The sequence below is a fragment of the Bufo gargarizans genome, chromosome 7 (genome assembly GCF_014858855.1).
Source record: "Bufo gargarizans isolate SCDJY-AF-19 chromosome 7, ASM1485885v1, whole genome shotgun sequence".
Taxonomy (NCBI): domain Eukaryota; kingdom Metazoa; phylum Chordata; class Amphibia; order Anura; family Bufonidae; genus Bufo; species Bufo gargarizans.
In genome coordinates this window covers 61,429,227-61,452,015 of record NC_058086.1, presented here as the reverse complement: position 1 = coordinate 61,452,015, position 22,789 = coordinate 61,429,227, and the positions used below count along the sequence as shown (strand labels likewise).

At 47.7% G+C, this 22,789-nt stretch overlaps 1 protein-coding gene across 2 annotated transcripts in view; it reads left to right on the top strand.

Annotated features, from left to right (window-relative positions):
• The first annotated feature begins 1,384 nt into the window (after positions 1 to 1,384).
• The window catches only part of ABL2 (ABL proto-oncogene 2, non-receptor tyrosine kinase), a 45,146-nt gene continuing 23,741 nt past the window's right edge, over positions 1,385 to 22,789 (top strand). For both annotated transcript variants that reach the window (XM_044301183.1, XM_044301185.1), the window contains exon 1: positions 1,385 to 1,849. In XM_044301183.1, coding sequence (XP_044157118.1) covers positions 1,660 to 1,849 — 190 coding nt within the window. In that variant the 5' untranslated portion in view covers positions 1,385 to 1,659. The remainder of the gene's footprint in view (positions 1,850 to 22,789) is intronic.

The following is a 22,789-nucleotide window of genomic DNA, read 5'->3' as shown; positions in this document are numbered from 1 at the left end:
GACCCCTTTAACCCTATGCCAACTCCCTTGCTGGAGATGATTAAGGACATTCTCTATGCCAAAAACTGGAGTACAAAATGATAAATGAGACGCCCTCTTCCCGCCCCCCTCCGAAAAGTGGCGCGAGTGTGGAAAAGTCGCAGATTGCGGCCGCAAATCCCCCTTGCGACCGAATCTGTGACAAACGTACGTCAAAAAGTGGCGTACTTCGCATCATAAATGACCCCCTAAATACTTACTTATGTGTAGGACAAAATAGCATCTAAAAGAAAAAATATATACAGCTCATTGTGCAACAAAAACCAAAATAAACGCGTTACGGCTGATATGGCCATGACGGTAGGAAGGCGGAAAAAAAATCGTGGCCACTGGAACACGTAGAGCATTTCCAGCGGCACAAGGAGGACGTTACAGACTGTGCAGTATACAGCTGGCATCTCGCCTTTCGGTTTTTTGGCGTTCTTTGGTAGAAATATATTTATTTAACAAAAAAGACCTAGGTAAAGGATTCGAGGCATAAGGGGCCCATTGCGACTTTGCCAGACAAGGGCCCCTGTAGACCCGAAGTCCACTTATAGCACTACTGGTTTAGGGCTCATGAACACGTTTTTTTGTTCCAAGTCCGTTCTGGATTTTTTTGCGGCCCGTAAGCAGAACCATTCATTTCAATGAGGTTGTAAAAAAAAAAAAAAGTATAATACGGAAATGACTCCATATCCGTATGTCCGCAATTCCGTTCTGCAAAAAAATAGAACATGTCCTATTCTTGTCTGTTTTGCGGACAGGGATTGTTACATCCGTTTTTTTTTCTGGGTCCGTGTTTTGCGGACCGCTAAATACATACAGTCGTGTGCACGAGCCCTTAGGGTGGGTTGACATGTAGGTTTTTAAGTGACGTTTTTCTGTGCTTTTACATCACATCCCTGAGAGAAACGGCCCAAAAAAAAAAAATATATGAATGCATGCGGGTAATCTATTTTTGTTTTTTACTGGTAAAAATAAATAAAATAAAAAATTAAATGTATGTCTGTAAGAACCCCCTGTAGGGACCAACCATAATCTGGTGCAAAGAACCGCAATATAAAAAATATCCTCCAAATATGACCAGAAATCTGCTGGATTGCCGGATTATCAAACGTTATTCTAGCGCCCGCGTTGGACCCTCGTCCTATCCTGCAGATATTCGTTGTAAACGTTTTGCACCCGTTTTCCCCTCACGTCTCCGTGTGAACAGGCCTGTATTCCACACAGCTCCGGTAACGTGCAGAGGACTGCGGGGAGAACACCTCACATCTCCGGCTTGGTCCAGCGCGGCGCTGCTCCTGCCACAGGGGGCGCTCTTGATTCCTCTCGTTGGTGTCGCTGGGCCGATCTAGGACAGCGCTGTCGCTTCTCGCTGGTTAACATGGCGGCGGCCTGGGCTGCGGCGGAGGCGCGGAGCCAGAACCCGTGAATTCGGGGGGTGTAGAAGCCGCAGCCTGGCCTTTGCCGTGGAAAGGTGCGCGGGAGAGGGCGGAGAAGCTCCGTGGAGGGCGCTGTGTGTGCGGGGGAGACTGAAACATTGTTAAACCCACCGGCTGCGGAAGGGATGTGACCGGCTTACCTCGGGCCATCCCGGCGGCTGCAGCGGCGGACGAGCAGCTTAACGAGAGGCCGGGGATGGGCCAGCAAGTAGGCCGTGTCGGAGGTGAGGCACCTAGTGGACCGCCACCACACAGAGGAAGCAGGAGCTCCGGAACAAGGCTGGGCAGCCACCCCGGGGCTGTGGGAACGGGAGCCGGGGGCCGGAGGAGGGAGACTACCGGGAGGAACAACCCTGAGCCCGGCTTTAACATCTTTGCTCAGCACGGTAATGGCTGTCCTATACTATGCCTGCATATACTGCACTGTGCATACATGATGCTCTGCTCTCCATACACCTACATTATATACAATCAGATTGCACAGATTTTTCCCTCATGGGTCTCCAGGTTCATCTGTTACAATTCTTTGCTTCCCTTGGATTGTCGTCTGTCAGATCAGCGGCGGCCTTTACTAAATTGTGGTGCCAGTCGTGTCACCAAGTGGCATCCATAGGCGCAGACCACGCACATCAGATCAGTGTCTGTAGACCATCGTATGTCTATGGGCCCTGACCGCTATCTGGGAGAATTTTCTGTGCGCCGCGGTACGATGAAACGGATTGCTGGCGTGTGCCAATTAAAAGGGTCGTCTGATTAGGACCTGTCACCTCTTCTGACATGTCTGTCAGTACCTACTTGCACCCCCCTCCTCCCCCTGTGATAACAATTCTAGCGCATCTATGCTTATGGCTTTATGATGTGCCGTTCCTTTATTATTCCTACTTGAAGTTCTGAATGTACTGCTAGCGGTTTGCAGTGAAGACATGTCACAGGGTTTCTTTAAAGGGGTATTCCCATCTCGGACAATGGGGGCATACCTCTAGGACCCGCACCTACAATGAGAACAGAGCAGGAAAATGAACGGAGCACGCACTGTGCATGCGCAGCCGCCCTCCTTTCATTTCTATGGGGTCGCCGAAAATAGCCGAGCGCTGGCTCAGCTATTTCCATCTTCCCCATAGAAATGAATGGGAGCAGGGGCCACAGCGCTTGGTGATGGACGGACCCTGGGAAATCCGCGTTCCTCCAGGCACAGCTCTTCCCGCTCAGTTCTCGTTGTAAGGGTCCATTCACACATCCGTAGTGCATTGCGGATCCACAGTACGCCCGGCTGGCACCCCCATAGAAATGCCTATTCTTGTCCACAATTGCGGACAAGAACAGAACATGTTCTATATTTTTTCGGGAGCTGCAGACCAGAAGATCGTCGGCGTGCTCCGGAAATGCGGATGCGGAGAGCACATAGTGTGCTCTCTGCATCCATTCCGTCCCCATAGAGAATGAATGGGTCTGCACCCGTTCCGCAATTTGCGTGAATGGAGCCTAAGTGCGGGTCCCAGCGGTGGGACCCGCACCTGTCAGACAATGGGGGCATATCCTAGCAATATGCCCCCATTGTCTCAGATGGGAATACCCCTTTAAAGGGTTAGACCTATTTCAGACATTGATGGCATATTGCTAAGAGATGTCATCAGTGTGAGATAAGTGTGTGTCCCACCTCTGGGATCTCCAGAGTAGGACCCCCGATGTGAAGGAGAACGCACCGCTCATGCACGGCCACTTCTCCATTCATCGCTATGGGACTGCCAGCTCTCGGCTATTTTCAGAACTCCCATAGCAGGGGATTGAGGGCGACCATGTTTGCGTTATGCACTCTTCTTCCAATTTGGGGGGCCCATTCTGGAGATAGGTGCGGGTCTCACCTCTGGGACCTACTACTATGTGACGTTAATGGCGTATCCTAGCCATATGTCATCAGTGTCTGAGATGGAGATATCCTTTCCAGGAGACTGTGATCAGCTGGTATCGCAGGGGTTCTGTCTAACATTGGGGTGACCATGTAATACATAGCCATGTTTCATAAAGGGAGAGTCACCCTTACATAGACAGGGAACCCCCATAAAGCCTCATTCTCACATCAGGGTTTTTACCACGGCCCGTGTTTTTAGCATGGAAGCATGCTCTAGTTCAGGGATGGCCAACCTGAGGCTCTCCAGCTGTTGCAAAACTACAGCTCCCAGCATGCCCAGACTGCCTACAGGTATCCGCCTACAGCAAAGCATGGTGGGAGTTGTAGTTTTACAACAGTTGGAGAGCCACAGGTTGGCCAGCCCTGCTCTTGTTTGTCCGTCACGTCCATTATAGTCTATGGGTCCGTGAAAACCATGGATGCCATCTGTGTTTCATTGATCATTTGGAAGAGATGCTTTGAAAATTATTTTTCAACTGTGTAATGTCCGTGAAAAACGGATGACACACAGGCAGCAAAAAACGGACACGTGGACCACCACGGATCCGTCGCGGGCATCATCACAGAAACATCTCTGACCACCTTTTCACAGATTTAAAGGGATGTCTCCCTTTAGCAAATAGTATTTATTATACAGAGGAAGTTAATACAAGGCACTTACTAATATATTGTTGTTGTTTTTTTTTTTTTAACATTGTCTTTATATTGATGTTTAAGCATATTATACATGTTGAGAAGTACACGGTAAACGGGGGAAAAAAAGGAAGATAAAAATAACAATAGATTCTCAGGTGTTTGTTTACTGGATAAATAAAAAGAAAGCTCACCAAAAGCGTATGGGGAATAGTAAAATAAACTCCAAATTGGAGGCTCACCTTGAAAGGTTGTGCAAGCAATAGGCACAACGCTACTGTCGGCGTGTAGGGAATAAAATCAATCCCCAAGAAAGAGGTTGGTGTGCAGCCACGGATGCTCCTCAGAGGAGCGTGCCTGGGCCCTCACGGAGAATTAGTACACGGTGAAAGGATGGAACGTCCCTCGGCGCAAAGAACCAACCAGGTGCAAATGAAGAATCTTAAAATGTTTATTGCAGAATCACTACGCGTTTCGGGGACCACTGCCCCTTCTTCAGGTGAATAGTGTTGTGCCGAAGGATGTTTCTTCCTTTCACCAAAATAGCAATAGAGGAAAACATGATACATGGTATTATCACATATACAGTATAAGGCTATTTTCACATTAGCGTTTTTTGCTGGATTCGGCAGGGTTAAGCAAAAACGCTTCCGTTACTGATAATACAACCGTCTGCATCCGTTATCAACGGATCCGGTTGTATTATCTTTAACGTAGCCAAGATGGAGCCGTCATGAAGTCCACTGAAAGTCAATTGCGAAGGATCCGTTTTCTATTGTGGCAAATTGTGTCAGAGAAAACGGATCCGTCCCCATTGACTTGCATTGGGGGTCATGCTGGATCTGTCTTGCTCCGTATCCCAGGACAGTAAGCAAACAGCAGCATGTTGCGGTTTGCTCTCCGGTCTGGGAACGCAACTAAACGGAATGGAACGCATTTTGGAGCACTCCGTTCTGTTCAGTTCAGTTTTGTGGGGACAAAACTGAAGCGTTTTTTCCCGGTACGGAGCCCCTATGACGGATCTCAATACCGGAAAACTAAAACGCTAGTGTGAAAGTAGCCTAAGACATGAGACCGGAATACTTTGCATATACAATTATAAGAGAGAATTTTCATAGCCAGCAGCCAGAGAGAACTATAAGAGGGCCTGCACCAGGGCTGGTGGGCCCGTAAATATTCTTTTATAGTAAGGCGGTCGGCAGCGGAGAGGAGTGTGTGCTAGAGAGCTACATCAGCCATATGTAAGTTTACCATTTGGGTAACCTCCGATATGTTAGAGGTGACAGGTTGTTTCCAATGTCTCGCTATTACCTTGAGAGTAGCCGTGAGTGTATGTGACACTAATCATCGGAAGGATGGCTGAATACCATCTAGACCAATGCTCAGAATCAAGGGAGTGTGGGCGTCCAAGACCTCTTCCTAATCTATTGTTATTATCCATAATTGCTTCCTTTGTTGGCTTGATTCATTTTTCCATCACATTATACACTGCTCGTTTCCATGGTTATGACCACCCTGCAATCCAGCAGCGGTGGTCGTACTTGCACACTATTGGAAAAAGCACTGGGCTCTCTGGTGGCCGGGTTCGTGGCACTGCACATAGGCCAGTGCTTTTTCCTATAGTGTGCAAGCACGACCACCGCTGCTGGATTGCAGGGTGGTCATAACTAGGGATGAGCGAATATCCTATTTTGAACTTTGTGTGCGGGTTCGTGTTGTGGTATAATGTGAATTGCGTTATGGATTCCATTACCACAAACCATAACGCAATTCCATGACAGAATGCCTTTAGAGGCATTCCGTTGTAATAGAAGTCTATGGCCTGCATAACAGATCCGTCCGGTTTCCATTATACAGTAGAGGACTCCATCATAACTTAAACTGGGCGGATCCGTTATGCAGGCCATAGACTTCTATTATGACGGAATGAATAACGGAAGGCCTCTAAAGGCATTCCGTCATGGAGTTGCGTTATGGTCCCTGGTAACGGAATCCATAACGCAATTAAGTAAATGCCACAACACGAACTCGCACACCAACTTCAAAATATGAAATTCGCTCATCCCTATTCAAGAATATTCAACCAGTAACTGCTTCCATTACAGCCCGTTGTCACCCAGTATGGAATACATTGCCATATAGTAATACAGTGTGGAATATGTTGCCATATAGTAGTCCAGGCTTGAATACTGGATAAGGGTCCATTCACACATCCGTGTGTGTTTTGCGGTTCCGCAAAACATGGACATCGGCAATATGCGGACCGCACATCGCCGGCACTTAATAGAGAATGTCTAATCTTGTCCGCAATTGCGGACAAGAATAGGACATGTTCTTTTTTTTTTTTTGGGAACGGAAGTGCGGATCCGAAATTTGGTATCCGGGCAGCACAATCTCTCCTGTACTGCTTGCAGTGGAGTGTGCGCTGATCTTTTCTCTGAGGACATCACATATAATAATAACCTCAGCACTGTATTTCATATGATGATGCTCTTGGCCCTATTGGGAGCAGGATTTGCGTCCCCTGTGATACTGTTGTGTATGTGAGCCCCCACATAGGGGGGGGGGATGCATCGCAGCACTGGATTGCATTCAGATGGCCTGGGATCTGTTTCATGCTAAGAATACGGTATCCGCCAGCAGGACAAAGCAGAGGAACGTTTCCTACACAATATCTAGCTTCCTCTGCTTTGTTCTTATTGGAGTATTGCTTTTTGGGGTGACTACGATGCCACATTGTCTATGGCTGAGCTTCACCTTCCCACCCAAAAGCAGGAACAGATCCTAGTACAGAGGAGAAGAGAAGCATTCCTAATATTTCCTTTCTCCTCCTTTGTCCTTATAAGTAGCAGACTGGCCAAGGCAATAAGGTAGGTGTATCAAAGCTGGTGCAAAGTGATGGTGGAGTAGTTGTCCTCTGCTGCCCGTCCGTCACCTCCTCCTCATGGAAAATTAAAGCAGCGGCATTATTGTTTCCCGTGGGCAACTGCGCCGTTTTCACTTTGCACGAATTTCGATTTGTCTTCTTAAATGTAGTAGAAAGTTGGTTTTCTCCAATCAGACTGGACCCTAAACTCTTTTACTTGTTGACCGATATATATCAGAGTAGTCTTCCCTCTACAACTTCCATCATGCCCAAATAGTCGACTCTACAGCTATCAGGGCATGCTGGGGGTTATAGTTTTGCAACAGCTGGAGGGCCATGAGTTTGACATCCCTTTTCCAGACCGTTCCATGTAATATCCACATCATTGGCACCATGGGTTTGTGATCCGCTATGGCTCTTAGGGCGGTATTATCTTGTTAAAGGACGTGTTCCCAGGGGTTAGAGCACCCTAATTCTTCCGGTGCACAGTGCAGTCCATTCATTGCCCCTATGGCTGATGGTGGTAGCCGAGCGCTGTCTGCCTGTGGATAGGTGATAAATGTCCATTGTGAGAAACCCCTTTAATCCTTTGGTAATACACGTCCATTATACTAATGCAGCCGCAATGGGATAGTTACTGTTGGCTTCCTGACGTCTTGTTGATGTATGAGTATATGACTGTGCCGCTGTGGTCATAGGAAGCCTTTCTGTAATGGGTTTTTCTCTCTAAGTGATGGTGGAAAATAGCCTGAAAAGTGACTTAGGTGGGGCATACAGTTACCTAGGTTAAAGTTCACACCTAGCATGTATTTATGGGGGGTATTATCCTACTGTGGTTATTTCTGCAGCATGCACATGGCTTTTTGCAAATGATCTACAGACATTTCTGACAGCAGATCGCCCTGCCATGTAACTTGGTGCTGATCGCCTCTTCCGGTTGTCGTTATCGGTACGTGTATGGGACACTTTTGATTGGCCACAGGCGGCCTGATGTTTCACTGTCACAATGGCCATCTGGAGACCTGAACCACCACTCCAGTGGCTGATCCTTCCCCTTTCTCTTTTTTTTTTTTTCCTTTGGGGGGTACTATATCTCCTTATGGAGAGCGCCCTAATTGGCATGAGGATTCTTATAGACCTTACATGCTCCTCCTGGAATTCTGGGAAGAAGGGATGCAAATGATCTCTTAACAAGCTCTGCCTCTGATATAGCACCCTCCAAATCCTGACTTACGTCTCATGCAGACGTCCGTGGAACACGGTCCGTGAGATACCGGACTGGCATTGCAGGAGCGCACGGTGTCATTAGTTGCTATGATGCCATGCATCTTCTGCAATGCCAGTCCGGTATTTTACGGACCGTGTTCCACGGACGTCTGCATGAGGCTTAAGTCCTTTCACCCAATTAAGCCAGTAATCTCTGCTCTGCACTGATGAGGGGCAATAACCCTGAAACAGCTGTCTGCAGATGAGGTGCTGGCTTAGTTATTATCCCAAGTCATGTCTCAAGGCCTGTTTTAAGGGTTGACCGTTGACTTGTAGAATAGCTGCCTTACATCTGCTGGCAGAGCTTGTTAAGAGCTCCTTTGCATACTCTTTTCTTTCATGTAACTTACAAAAAGTTTTTAGAGTTTTGGAGGTGTGCGACCCGGGTAATGGCTGGATTAGGCAGCTTTTTAGTATATAGCTGATCAGTCTTTGCCGGGTGCTGTGTGTACACAGATGTGAAGCAATACCTACATGCATACTGAACTTCGGGTGAGTCCTGCACCAGTATGGCAGCCGTAAGGATCTGTTCAGGGAAAAAACTGCAGAATAACAATCTACATATCCCAGCAACCATCAGTGAAAAGCGCACTGCATCCAGATGGATGCCTTCCGTTTTTCACAGAAGCCACATTCACTTCTATGGGGCCTGGGCTGTGTGAAAAATGCACAGTATAGAACATGCTACGATTTCTTTTATTTAAATTTTTTCCTGAAGGCAGAGATGATGCGTGAAAAATGGAGCGCATGTGCACAGACCTGTTGCAATGAATAGGTCAGGACTCGGCGTGGATGGTATGCGTTCACTACAGAAATCGCATACGGACGATAACCGCTCTCGTGTGAAAGATGCCTAATACGGCCAGGTGCATGGGCCCTTATAGTGTAGTTTGGTAAAGATGTCTGAAGGTACACTATGGGCTTTACTAAACACAGATCTGCTTGTGGGTGAGGCTGGGTCCAAGTCAGGTTTATGAAGTATGTTATAGCATGTATGTAAAGCACCACAGAAAAGCCATGGAATGGCATAGTAGACAGCAATATTCCATACAAGGGTTTTTTTGTTTTTTGTTGTTTTTATGTTTTTTACAGTGGGACCCTATGGGTGACAGGATGGCATGCATTTAACATATACATCCCGATTTATACATTAGGCAGAGGTCGTAATTGTGATGCGAGCAAAGCCTTAAAATGATGTATTGTCTGGGTGTTAATCCCTGCAGAGAAGTTGTCTCAAGGCACACGGATCAGAAAGATAAGATGCAGCGTACGGCCGCACAGCTATGGAGAGGGATCCGTTTTGGCCGCCTTTGATCCACTTCCTATTACATTGTTTAACCGTCCCCAGGAAATCGCAGTGAAGCAGCAGAAGGATATCTACAGGCAAATGTCTGCACAGAGATGACATGAAACGTGTTCACTTGACGCTACAGCCGTGGACGATCAGCCACCTACACGCATAGAAACGTCACTTGGACCGATTAGATGTAAAGAGCAAAGTGGGCGTCTAGGGTAGCAGCTGTACGCACCAGGTGTGAGGCTTTGTGATTCACATACCTTCCTTTTGCTGAGATTTACGGCATGAGAATTTAAAGGGGCTGTCTAGCCAACCCTGTTCCCCCTGAACATAAAAAAAAAAACTTTACTCATCTGTCTGGGGGCCCAGGAAGCGGCTTGGTGTGGCAAATCGCAGGCCTCATCTCTCACAAACGTCCTTAGTCGTTGAACCTCAGGTCCTCTTACACCCGTCTGTATGACTTTTAGGGTACGGCCACGCGGTCAGGTTTCCTGGGGCAGTTTTGGAAGCCAAAATCAGGAGTGGATCATAAACGAAGAGAAAGTATAAGGCTGGTTTCACACGGGCGTTGCGGATTGGGGTCGGACGCGTTCAGGGTGCGTTCAGTGAAACTCACACTATTTTGCAAGCAAGTTCAGTCAGTTTTGTCTGCGATTGCGTTTAGTTGTTCAGTTTTTTCCGCGCGGGTGCAATGTCGTTTTGATGCTTTTTTCACGCGCGTGATAAAAAACGGAATGTTTACAAACAACATCTCTTAGCAACCATCAGTAAAAAACGCATCGCACCCGCACTTGCTTGCGGATGCAATGCGTTTTTCACGCAGCCCCATTCACTTCTATGGGGCCAGGGCTGCGTGAAAAACGCAGAATATAGAACATGCTGCGATTTTCACGCAACGCAGAACTGATGAGTGAAAAACAACGCTCATGTACACAGACCCATTGAAATGAATGGGTCAGGATTCAGTGCGGGTGCTATGCGTTCACGTCACGCATTGCACCCGCGCAGAAATCACGCTCGTGTGAAAGGGACCTAAAGGATCACGACTTCTCTTATATTGTGATGGCATAGCGCTGGGATATGTTGTCACTTTGTGATCGGTGGGGGTCCCAGAGGGTGGACAGCATATCCAGAGAATGGAGGAGGCGCGTAGCTGATTCAGCACTGTTTTTCCGCTGCGCAGCAGCACCCTGGTCGGCCTCACTGCTCCGGTCATATCAGTGTAGCCAGAAAGGCCAATGTGCGTGCAACAAAATAGAGAGAATACAGCGCCAAACCATGTTCATTGCATTATTTGTCTGCTAGGGGTGCCAGTATTTCTGATTCGAGAATAGTGTAATCTACCTTCTTACCATGAAAGATACCAGAACCAGATGGACTCTGTTAGTTTCCTCATCACTTCAAAGTCAGCACAAGCTATGATGCTAGTGTGAACAGGGCCTAAGGTACAATATCGAGCTGGTCTGTTGTCACAAGGAGATGTTCCAGACTGTGCTCAGTGCCGGAGGTGCCGTGATGATACATCATGCATTTAGAGGTGTTTGGCGGTAACATCTTTGTGGCATTGCCAATGCCTCGGACTGAATGATCGGAGCATCTTCTCCTGTTGCAGAGGGCCCATCGTGTATAAAAGATGGGCTCCTCTTACAGCCCAGGGGCAAGATGTGATCCTGGAAAGTAATCTGAAAAACGGTGACACGTTTCCTAAGGGCCTTTCGTTTGAAGAATATTTGAGAGATCAAATGATTCATTCTGTGTAACGTTAGATGCCTCCTGCACCAGACTGCACTGACTGTAAAATAGGGAGGCACCCTGCAGACTGTATAGATGATACGTCTCTGCAGTGATTGTATAAGAGCATGGTCAGAAAAAATCCACCTCCGAATCCGAGGCTATTTCCGCTTTGGATTTGCAGTTTGTCATATCATGGATCCAAACACGGTGTAAGCCCATTTAAAGGGCATCTGTCAGCAGTTTTGTACCTATGACACTGGCTGACCTGTTACATGTGCACTTCGCAGCTGAAGACATCTGTGTTGATCCCATGTTCCTGTGTGCCCGCATTGCTGAGAAAAATGAAGTTTTAATAGATGTAAATGAGCCCCTAGGAGCAACGGGGTCGTTACCATTACACCTAGAGTCTCTGCTCTCTCTGCAACTGCTGCGCCCACTGCACTTTGCTTGACAAGGCCAGCTGTGATGATGTCTTCTCTACCTGGTCCTGTCAACAAAGTGGAGAGGGCGGCAGTTGCAGAGAGAGCAGAGACTCTAGGTGTAATGGTAACGCCCCCGTTGCTCCTAGAGGCTCATTTGTATATAATAAAACATCACTTTTCTCAGCTATGCGGGCACATGGGGCCAACACAGATGTCTTCAGCTGTCAAGCGCACATGTAACAGGTCAGCCCGTGTCATAGGGACAATTCTGCTGACAGATGGCCTTTAAATGACAGTTTCTGCAGAAGCAATTACTGCTGTACAAAGTCACGAACTTCATTGGAATCGGTAGGAGGCAGCTTGTGAGCAGATGTCTTCTGGAAAAATCTGCCGTCCAAACATACCCCAAGACTTTGTGAATCTGTTCTATTAAATACCGGCATCCTCACGTTCAAGTGTGCAAGGCAGACGCACACATCGCTGAGATCTCTGCGGACTGGCCCGACTATTGAAGGGGTTGTAGTGTTAGAAGCACAGGACCACACCGCTCCACAGGTTGTGAGTAGTAGTACTGCGGGTCAGCCTCTCTCACTTCAATGGAGCTGAGCTGCAGTACCAGAAAGAACCCATGGACTGGTATGCTGCTGTTTCGGCAAGAAAGCAGCCATGTTTTTTAATACTTTTTAAGGTGACAATATCGCCCGCACATCGCCATGACAAAAAACAAAACTCTATGTAGTCTGGTCCTAAATCAGACTTCTATACCTCAGTAACAAGCCTACGTTTGGTAAGTTATGAGAAAGGATGAGCAGATGGAAATGGAGTATGACTGCAGGATCTGACAACACATTTGTAGTCTGTTACCATGGAGACATGTAAGCATGCCTAAGAGCTGTTGACACAGAACAGCAAGATAGTCTTAATGAAATCGTTTAGCAGGATGTAGTGCTATTTCTTTTTGATAGAAGTTCATTGGAGTACAAAAATTAGTTGTGAAGATGGATGTCCATTTTTTAACAGCAAACACTTTTAAAGAGGTTTCCGGAGGAGACTGGAAAACAGGGGAATCCATCGTGTGATCAGTTCTAACCTGGGAGATCCTTTGCTGCCTCTTTGGTTTTCCCCGCTGCAGAGGTGACATCACTTTGAGAACACGTGTCCACCGCATCCATTCACTGATCTCGGCGGTGCACCAAAAAGGCCAGTGATTGGCTGCAGCGGTCACATTTATGTCTGTTTGATGTCACCATTGCAGTATGGTAAACAGATCCCGTCCGGGAGAATTGGAATGGAGGCTGTGGGGTCTGCCGGGCAAGTAATGATCACGTCTTTATTGCACCTGGAGTGTACGTCGGTGCATTCCTGCCGAGTGTGCAGTGCTGTGTCCTGGGCTGGACAGCTCCCAGTAACCCAGCCCACCTACAAATCTGTTGCTGGCACCCAACCTATGATTTGAGTTGCAATACCAGTCACCGCCTGTCTGTGCTCAGTGGGCAAGAGAAGTGCTGTTTTTGTAGCTATTTGCTCCACTTGAAATCATCCTTGTGTTTTAAAACTTACTTAAAGGGGTTATCCAAACCTGGAAAACCCACCCACAATGCCCGGGCCCCTCATACAACACTGACATGGTCCCCGACGCCTGTGTCTTTCCAGATCCCTCCATGGGCATCGATCGCTGCATCTCCCCGGTGTGCAGATCACAACATCCATCAACGGATTGGGGGTGCAGCCAATAGCAAGCCGCGATGGTGACCCGCCCCCTTGCGTTACATGTGATGCAAGGGGAGCCAGTCAGCAGCACGGCCGCTATTGGCTGCACCCCCCCCCCCCCCCATCCGTTGATGGATGTTGTGATCTGCACACCGGGGAGATGCAGCGATGCCCATGGAGGGATCCGGAAGGACACTGGCGTCTGGGACCAGGTAGGAATTCTCTATATGAGGGGCCCGGGCATTGTGGGTGGCTTTTCCAGGTTTGGATAACCCCTTTGAAGGAGTACCTGACATGCCTGTCTTAGTAACTAATTGCATTCTCCGTGTAATAACAATTCCTGGAGCATCTATTCTTATGACTCTGTGTTGTGCCATTCCTGTATTATTCCTGCCAGAAGGTATGAATGAATCGCAGTTGGCAACGAAGGTCCAGATGGGTGTTACCACTTGGGAGTGTTTGACAATATCTACTTAGTGCTGCAAACTGCTAGCAATTGATTCATACATTCAGGAATAATAAAGGAATGGCACATCATAGAGCCATAAGAATAGATGCTCCAGAATATTTTTTTTTTTCAAGGTGGGGGACGGGTGCCACAGACATGTCAGGAGAGGTTTCAGGTCCTCTGTCTAGGGATTTTGGGTTTGGTGCCTGTTGCTGCGGATCTCTTTTCAGTGACCTGATTCTATATTCATCTTGTGCTCCCTTACATAACACCGTGCAGGAATCCTCTGCGTACTGTGACGCCTGGCCCTGAGCTGTCATCTCTGTGCCCGCTCTGCGGCAGTCATCAGTAGGTAGCTCAGTAATCCGCTCTCATGTCTTGCTGGTTGCTGGTGCCTGCAATGCAGGGATGTCTTTAGGAAACGGTTCATTTGCATTGAAGTCCTTCCGAATCTTTAGGATTTTCCTGCTGTCAGAGAGACGATTTCCTTTTATTCTTTACTGTGTTTACAGTGAATCCCCCTGAGCAGCACTGGCTGCAGACCACCGCAGTATAGCTATAATTATCACCCTGCGCATGCGCTGCCTTTACATGCTATTGTGCTATTTCCGTGTCTTTGTTTCCCTGCTGAGAGAAACATCATATTCTTAAGAAACTATCGTTGTTTATTATCAATGCAAATTTAAAGAGCACTCGTCAGCGGGATCCACTCAAGCAAACCAGACATACTGCCCGGTAGGGTTGATCCTGCTGAATACAGTGATACCTGTCTTGTGAAAATCAGTTGCAAGCGTTCCTGAGAAAAATAATATTTTTTCTTCATGGGGGGGTGACCAGCCCTGCAAAACGGAGGGGCTAGCCGTAATTATGCCTCACTCCACGGCTCCAGCGACATGGGACGGAGGTGTGGCTGAATGGTCCCCAAAGGCGAGGGTTTTGGTGCAGGGGGCGTGACCAGCCCTGCAAAACAGAGAAGATTGGCCCTACCCTTTAATGCACTGTAGCTGTCGTGCATAAAGAAGGTCTTTTTTTATTTATTTTTTTTATTCTTGGGAAGACTGCCACCGATTTTTACAGGTATGATTTTAATCAGCAGGACCAACTCTACCACGCAGCATGTCTGATTTAATAGAGTTGATCCTGCTGATAAGTGCGCTTTAAAAATGGGCGGATATGATAAATCAATAAAAGATCTCCACCAGTCTTTGTTCTCCTGGATGCAGTGGTAACATACTGGTATACCTACATGACCGCTGCAGCCAAACACTGACCTCAGCGCTATGTTGCCATCAGAGGTCGCGCTTAATTTTTTTCCGGAAGAGTAAAAATACTCCTCTTACCATTTTTGAGGAGTATTTTTAGCCGAGGAGTCTGTTCAGCTCTGTTCCTGTCAGTTAGGCTCGGTTCACATCATGTTTCGGTCATACGTTTCAGGGCTCATTCACATGAACGTGTGCTGCCCGTTGCTGTAGTGCGGACCGCATTTGCGGGTTCGCAATACACAGGCACCGTTCCGTGTGCATTCACTTCAGTGGGTCCGCAAATCCGGAGATGCCGAACGGAACACTACGGAAGCATTATGGAGTGCTTCCTGGGGTTCCGTGCCTCTGCACCGCAAAAAGATAGAACATGCTCTATCTTTTTGTGGTACGGAGGGATCGCGGACCCGTTCAAGTGAATAGGGCCACGGTTTGTGCCCGTGCATTGTGGACCACAGCACGGGCTTCAAGCCTTAGGCCCCTTTCACACGAGCGAGTTTTCCGCGCGGGTGCAATGCGTGATGTGAACGCATAGCACCCGCACTGAATCCTGACCCATTCATTTCAATGGGTCTGTGCACATGAGCGTTGTTTTTCACGCATCAGTTCTGCGTTGCGTGAAAATCGCAGCATGTTCTATATTCTGCGTTTTTCACGCAGCCCTGGCCCCATAGAAGTGAATGGAGCTGCGTGAAAAACGCATTGCATCCGCAAGCAAGTGCGAGTGCGATGCGTTTTTCACTGACGGTTGCTAAGAGATGTTGTTTGTAAACCTTCCGTTTTTTTATCACGCGCGTGAAAAACGCATCAAAACGCATTGCACCTGCGCGGAAAAAACTGAACAACTGAATACAATCACAGACAAAACTGACTGAACTTGCTTGCAAAATAGTGCGAGTTTCACTGAACGCACCCTGAACGCATCCGGACCTAATCCGTCACGCTCGTGTGAAAGGGGCCTAAGGCCTCTTTCACACGGGCGTCATGTTTTTTGCCCGGATAAGAGCCGGGTGCGTTGCGGGAAAATGCGCAATTTTTCCGCGTGAGTGCAAAACATTGTCATGCGTTTTGCACTCGCGTGAGAAAAATCGCGCATGTTTGGTACCCAAACCCGAACTTCTTCACAGAAGTTCGGGCTTGGGATTGATGTTCTGAAGATTGTATTATTTTCCCTTATAACATGGTTATAAGGGAAAATAATAGCATTCTGACTACAGAATGCATAGTATAATAGTGCTGGAAGGGTTAAAAAAATAAAAAAGTTAACTCACCTTATCCTCTTGTTCGCGTAGTTCGTTCCCGGTCTGTTCTTTGCTAGCTGTGGGCTTGGGCTGAATGACCTGTGGTGACGTCAGATCACATGCTCCAATCACATGGTCCATCACCGTGGTGATGGAGCATGTGATCTGACGTCATCAAAGGTCCTTTAGCCCAAGCCCACAGCTAGCAAACTACAGACCGGGAACGAACTACGCGAACAAGAGGATAAGGTGAGTTAACTTTTTTATTTTTTTAACCCTTCTAGCACTATTATACTATGCAGTCTGTAGTCAGAATGCTATTATTTTCCCTTATAACCATGTTCTAAGGGAAAATAATATAGTGAATAGACTGTCACCTAGAACCCATGCGTGAAAATCGCACCGCATCCGCACTTGCTTGCGGATGCTTGCGATTTTCACGCAACCCCATTCACTTCTATGGGGCCTGCGTTGCGTGGATTATCGCACCGCAACGCACAAAGAGGAGCATGCTGCGATTTTCACGCAACGCATAAGTGATGCGTGAAAATCACCGCTCATGTGAACAGCCCCATAGAAATGAATGGGTCAGGATTCAGTGCGGGTGCAATGCGTTCAACTCACGCATCGCACCCGCGCGGAATACTCGCTCGTGTGAAAGGGGCCTAAGAGTTCTTTGCTATGAGGAGCCATGTTGAACTTCCAGTCACCAGTATGAGAGAGTGTGAGGGCTATAACACCAAATCTAACACACCTGCTCCCCATTCACACCTGAAACCTTGTAACACTAACGAGTCACATGACACAGGGGAAGTAAAATGGCTAATTGGGCATAATTTTGTCATTTTCACTTAGGGGTGTGCTCACTTTTGTTGCCAGCGGTTTAGACATTAAAGGGATTCTGTCATCAGAAATTAGGCCTATAAGCTAAACATATGGCGAGGTCCCTACTAATACACAGAATCCTAAATTGACCTTATCAAATGCGCCTGTGGCTCTATAATGATATAAAACAGGTTTATATAACCTGTCACTCACGTCACAATTGTGTCCAAGGGGACGTTTCACGATGCAATGTGCCCGGCTGCAGCCATCTCTTTTCGGTGCCCAGCTCCGCCTTCTGAAACGAAATCGCCAGCCTTCTTTTCATTAGATCCGCCTACCTCAGTTCATCGCCGCCTCTCTAACGTCCGCTCTCCTCAGCCAGATCCTGCGCCTTCAGTGTCCCATGAAAAGATAGAATAAAATATTTACAAACATGTGAGGGGTGCACTCACTCTTTGATATACTGCACATCACACACCAGTGTGAGATGTACGTGGTGCAAGTGTGTAGATCCACACACACTGCACTACATACATGACGCATACAGATACATTGCTGCACTTTCACCTTGTGGTGCAGGTCACGCTGGATGTCCGGGCTCCCCTGCAGTGGTCCAGCACTCCATTCCGCCTCAGCTTCACTCCAGGTTTGCCGGCGCAGCGCTTCCCTTGCTCTTCTCGTACATTGAGACTTGGGAGCATTGCTGCGCTGCCTGTGCCGTTCCCTGTGCTGCTGAATGTAGTGGAAAAGTCTAAGGCGGCTAAGACTTTTTTTTTTTTTTTAGAGAGTAAAACATCCTGAACAGGTGTCTTTGACGCTTGTACAGGCATTATTGCGACCTCTGGTTGCCGTGTATTGCTGACACCAGTGACCAGGCACGTCCTCGCAGAAGATAAGTAAGGCTGGCTGAGGTTCGGTGCTAGAACGGTGAGGATTTAGCAGGTAACTAGTGATTCAGTGTAAAATTCTCTGTAAAATATCCATTGTCGCACAGCACATAGCTCGGTGTTTCACGTGTTCAGTGTAAGGCCTCATTCACACATACATGGATTTTCACGAACCACAGTCTGTGAAAACCCGTCCTGCTGAGTGCACAGAGTCATTGGTTGCTATGACGCTGTGCACTTCGTCCCGCCGCCGCTGTACAGTAATACAGATCATATGAGTGTATTACTGTACTGCGGCGACACAAAGTGCATGGCGTCATAGCAACCAATGATGCTGTGCCCTCAGGAGGATGGCAGGTCGGGTTTCCGTGGACCGTGGTGTGAATGAGGCCTAAGAGAGATTATTCTTGCAGCAAGCAGCGGCGTCTCATCTTCCTTATGCCAGGGGCTCTATCCGTATACCGAAAGACATCAAAAAGAAAAGTCATCGTAAAGTAAATGTAAATGTGAGGCGTCTTTCATTCGTTTTTTTAATTACAAGGCTGATCAATTTTTATTTTTTTTTTACCTTTTGCATGTGGGTTAAGTAAATAGTTCTATCACAAAAACTTGGTTAGGATTTTTGAACTGTGAGGAAAGCTTTTAACCTTCTGTGTGTCTCTAGGAAAAGATGGAGATCCCCATTAGATTTCCAGCTTCTCACCAGAGCATATTAGTGTGTTGATCGGCGGGGGTCCCTTCCTGTCAAACAGGAATTTTACCAGTGGGGACCCAAGAGCGTCGGCAGCAGCAACGGGACTGAAGGAGCCGAAACCCAGAAGTGAGGAGCGAGTAATTATACTTCTCTCCAGGGGAGTGGCTGAATGGTCCCCAAAGGTGGACAGCCCTTTAGAATATAAATGTGGCGCGCCCGCTACTGCAACTCCAGTCCCTGGCATCTGTAAGCAGATTTGCACCTATGACACTGTCTGACCTGTTACATGTGCACTTGGCCGCTGAAGGCATCTGTGTTTGTCCCATGTTCAGGCTCTAGGAGCAACGGGGGCGTTGCCATTACACCTAGAGGCTCAGCTCTCTATGCAACTGCTGCTCCCTCTCCACTTTGGCAGTGTCAGGCAGTGAAAATGTCATCACACCTGGCTGTGTCCATCAAAGTGCAGAGGGTGCGGCAATTGCAGATAAAGCAGAGGCTCTAGGAGTAACGTCAACGCCACCGCTGGTCCTAGAGGCTCATTTGCATATATTAAAACACCCACGGCCCGGCCTGACCAGAGGTCTACTGACCTGAACTTAGAGCATCATAGGGGAAGGATGCTCATCCATAATACGGGCAAGTAATACTCATCTGAAATTGGCCTTTCTTTAAAGGGAACCTGTCACCGGGATTTTGGCCATAGAGCTGGGGACATGGGCTGCTAGATGGCCACTAGCACATCTGCAGTACCCAGGTCCCATAGCTCTCTGCGCTTTTATTGTGTTAAAAAACAGTTTTGAGTGATATGCAAATTACCTGATATGTGTATCCCGGAGATGAGTCCAGCGGAAAGGAGCCCAGCACCGCCCCGCGTCCTCCGAATCTCCTCCTTGCTGGCTGACGTCACAGAGCTGGAGCGCCGAAATCTCGCGATGCGCGAGCTAGCGCATGCGTAGTTCGTTCCCTGTGCTGATGCCAGTACAGGGAATGAACATGATGCCGACACTGCGCATGCGCTCGCTCGCTCATCGCAAGATTTCGGCGCTCCAGCTCTGTGTCGTCAGCCAGCAAGGAGGAGATTCGGAGGACGCGGGGCGGTGCTGGGCTCCTTTCCGCTTGACTCATCTCCGGATACAGGACACATATCAGGTCATTTGCATATGGATCAAAACTGTTTTTTAACACAATTAAAGCGCAGAGAGCTATGGGGACTGGGTACTGCAGATGTGCTAGTGGCCATCTAGCAGCGCATGTCCCCAGCTCTATGGCCAAAATCCCGGTGACAGGTTCCCTTTAAAGCGGTATTCCCACAATGTCATTGGGGACGCACATAGAAACATAGAATGTGTCGGCAGATAAGAACCATTTGGCCCATCTAGTCTGCCCAATATACTGAATACTATGGATAGCCCCTGGCCCTATCTTATATGAAGGATGGCCTTATGCCTATCCCATGCATGCTTAAACTCCTCCACTGTATTTGCAGCTACCACTTCTGCAGGAAGGCTATTCCATGCATCCACTACTCTCTCAGTAAAGTAATACTTCCTGATATTACTTTTAAACCTATAGAAACATAGGGCTCCAGACCCCCCGCACCAACCCCCCCCCCCCCCCCCCCCCCCCTCACCGCACTACCACAGGAGTTTGAATGGTTCAGCGGTTGGGCGTGCATCCTGGTGCTCCATCCAGCATAACCTATATTCAGCCCCATAGACACCTGTGTGAGGAGGAATGGGGGTCTCCGATCATACTGCGTCACAAATGTCCCTTTAATCCTTACATGATTACGGCTATAAGATGAGCTATAGATTCCAGAGATGCCCTGGCAATGATTCATATGTTATGAAGCTGTCGTTAGGGAAGGCACTGAGTACCGCACCCCTCTGCCGGGGCTCTAGTTATTTTTTTCCCCCCTTGAACCTGCCTGTGCGACGCTCGGTATCTGTCGTTGCCATGGTTACGACTAAGCTATGGTTGGCCGCGCTCCAGTCTCACTCCTGGGGGCGTATTCGGCTCACACATTCCACGTGACGCTTGAGCCCAGAGTCATTGTGTGCGTCTCACTACACAAGAATGGCCCCCCTCTACGTACATGACGGAAATTCACATTTTTATTGCATTGTTCACTCAAGACTCAGAATCTAGACTTGGGATCTATACCAAACTGGATGTGTAGATTGGAGCCATGGATGCATGTGTACACAGCCTGAAAATTGCTTCGTCCCCCCCAATTTATATAGCCCTTTCCTCTTCAAAATTACCAGTGCATCGTCTCATTTGTAGAGGGGGTGCATTGTAATTCCTACTGCGTCATTGCTGCAGGTGGCGTCTCAAGCCGCTGATCGGCGTTGGTGCCGGTAGTTGACCCCCGCCGATCTTATATTGATGACCTACCTATCTTAACACTGCACTGCCCCTTTAATGAACATGCTTTTGTCCAGATATTGGAGCTAGATGTTTGAATGGACCCTGCAGAAAGTGGAAGGGCCGAGGTGACTGCATTTCTTCTTAGATATTTTTGTGCTTTTTTTTTTTTTTAGCCTTCTACTGAAACTGCTTAATGAACGTGGCTTGAGCTTTATAAAACGTGTCAGGTTTTATTTCCAAGTATTATGTAATTGTGAAATTCCTATAAAACAATAAGCAGTACAGGGCGTACCGTGACTACGTGGTGGATCTGCCCCATGGTTGTGGGCGCCTCGGGCTTATAATTTGTAGCCTGACGTACACTGCAGGACGGGCGCTCTTTGTATCATGCCTTTGTTCTCAGACACGTCATACTGGCTAGCTGCTGTGCTTTTCTGACGTTCAGTTCCTAACCATACTTTAATTTATACCATATCCAGACCATAGGTGGCTCAGTGGTTAGCACTGGTGCCCTGCAGCGCTGGGGTCCCAGGTTCCAATCTGACCAAGCACAGCATCTGCATGGAGTTTGTATGTTCTCCCCGTGTTTGCTTGGGTTTCCACCGAGTGCTCTGGTTTCCTCCCAAACCAAAGACATACTGATAGAGAACTTAGATCCTGAGCCCCACTGGGGACAGAGTGATGATAATGTCTGTCAGTGCTGCGGAATATAGTAGCGCTATATAAGTGCGTAAAATAAATAGATACAGTACCATATCCTCCAGACCATACCTTGTTTTATAGCGTATCCTCCAGACCATACCTTGTTTTATAGCGTATCCTCCAGACCATACCTTGTTTTATAGCGTATCCTCCAGACCATACCTTGTTTTATAGCGTATCCTCCAGACCATACCTTGTTTTATAGCGTATCCTCCAGACCATACCTTGTTTTATAGCGTATCCTCCAGAGACCATACCTTGTTTTATAGCGTATCCTCCAGACCATACCTTGTTTTATAGCGTATCCTCCAGACCATACCTTGTTTTATAGCGTATCCTCCAGACCATACCTTGTTTTATAGCGTATCCTCCAGACCATACCTTGTTTATAGCGTATCCTCCAGACCATACCTTGTTTTATAGCGTATCCTCCAGACCATACCTTGTTTTATAGCGTATCCTCCAGACCATACCTTGTTTTATAGCGTATCCTCCAGACCATACCTTGTTTTATGGCGTATCCTCCAGACCATACCTTGTTTTATGGCGTATCCTCCAGACGATACCTTGTTTTATGGCGTATCCTCCAGACCATACCTTGTTTTATGGCGTATCCTCCAGACCATACCTTGTTTTATGGCGTATCCTCCAGACCATACCTTGTTTTATAGCGTATCCTCCAGACCATACCTTGTTTTATAGCGTATCCTCCAGACCATACCTTGTTTTATAGCGTATCCTCCAGACCATACCTTGTTTTATAGCGTATCCTCCAGACCAACTGGAGGGCCGCAGGTTGGCCATCCCTGCTCCATACCTTGTTTTATAGCGTATCCTCCAGACCAACTGGAGGGCCGCAGGTTGGCCATCCCTGCTCCATACCTTTGTTTTATATCATATCGTGCAGATCATACGTTCTTTTATACCATATCCTCCAGACCAGAGATGCCCAACCTGCAGCTCTCCATCTGTTGCAAAACTACAACTCCAAGCATGCCTGCACAACCTACAGCTATTAGGGCATGCTAGGAGTTGTAGTTTTGCAACAGCTAGAGGGCCGCAG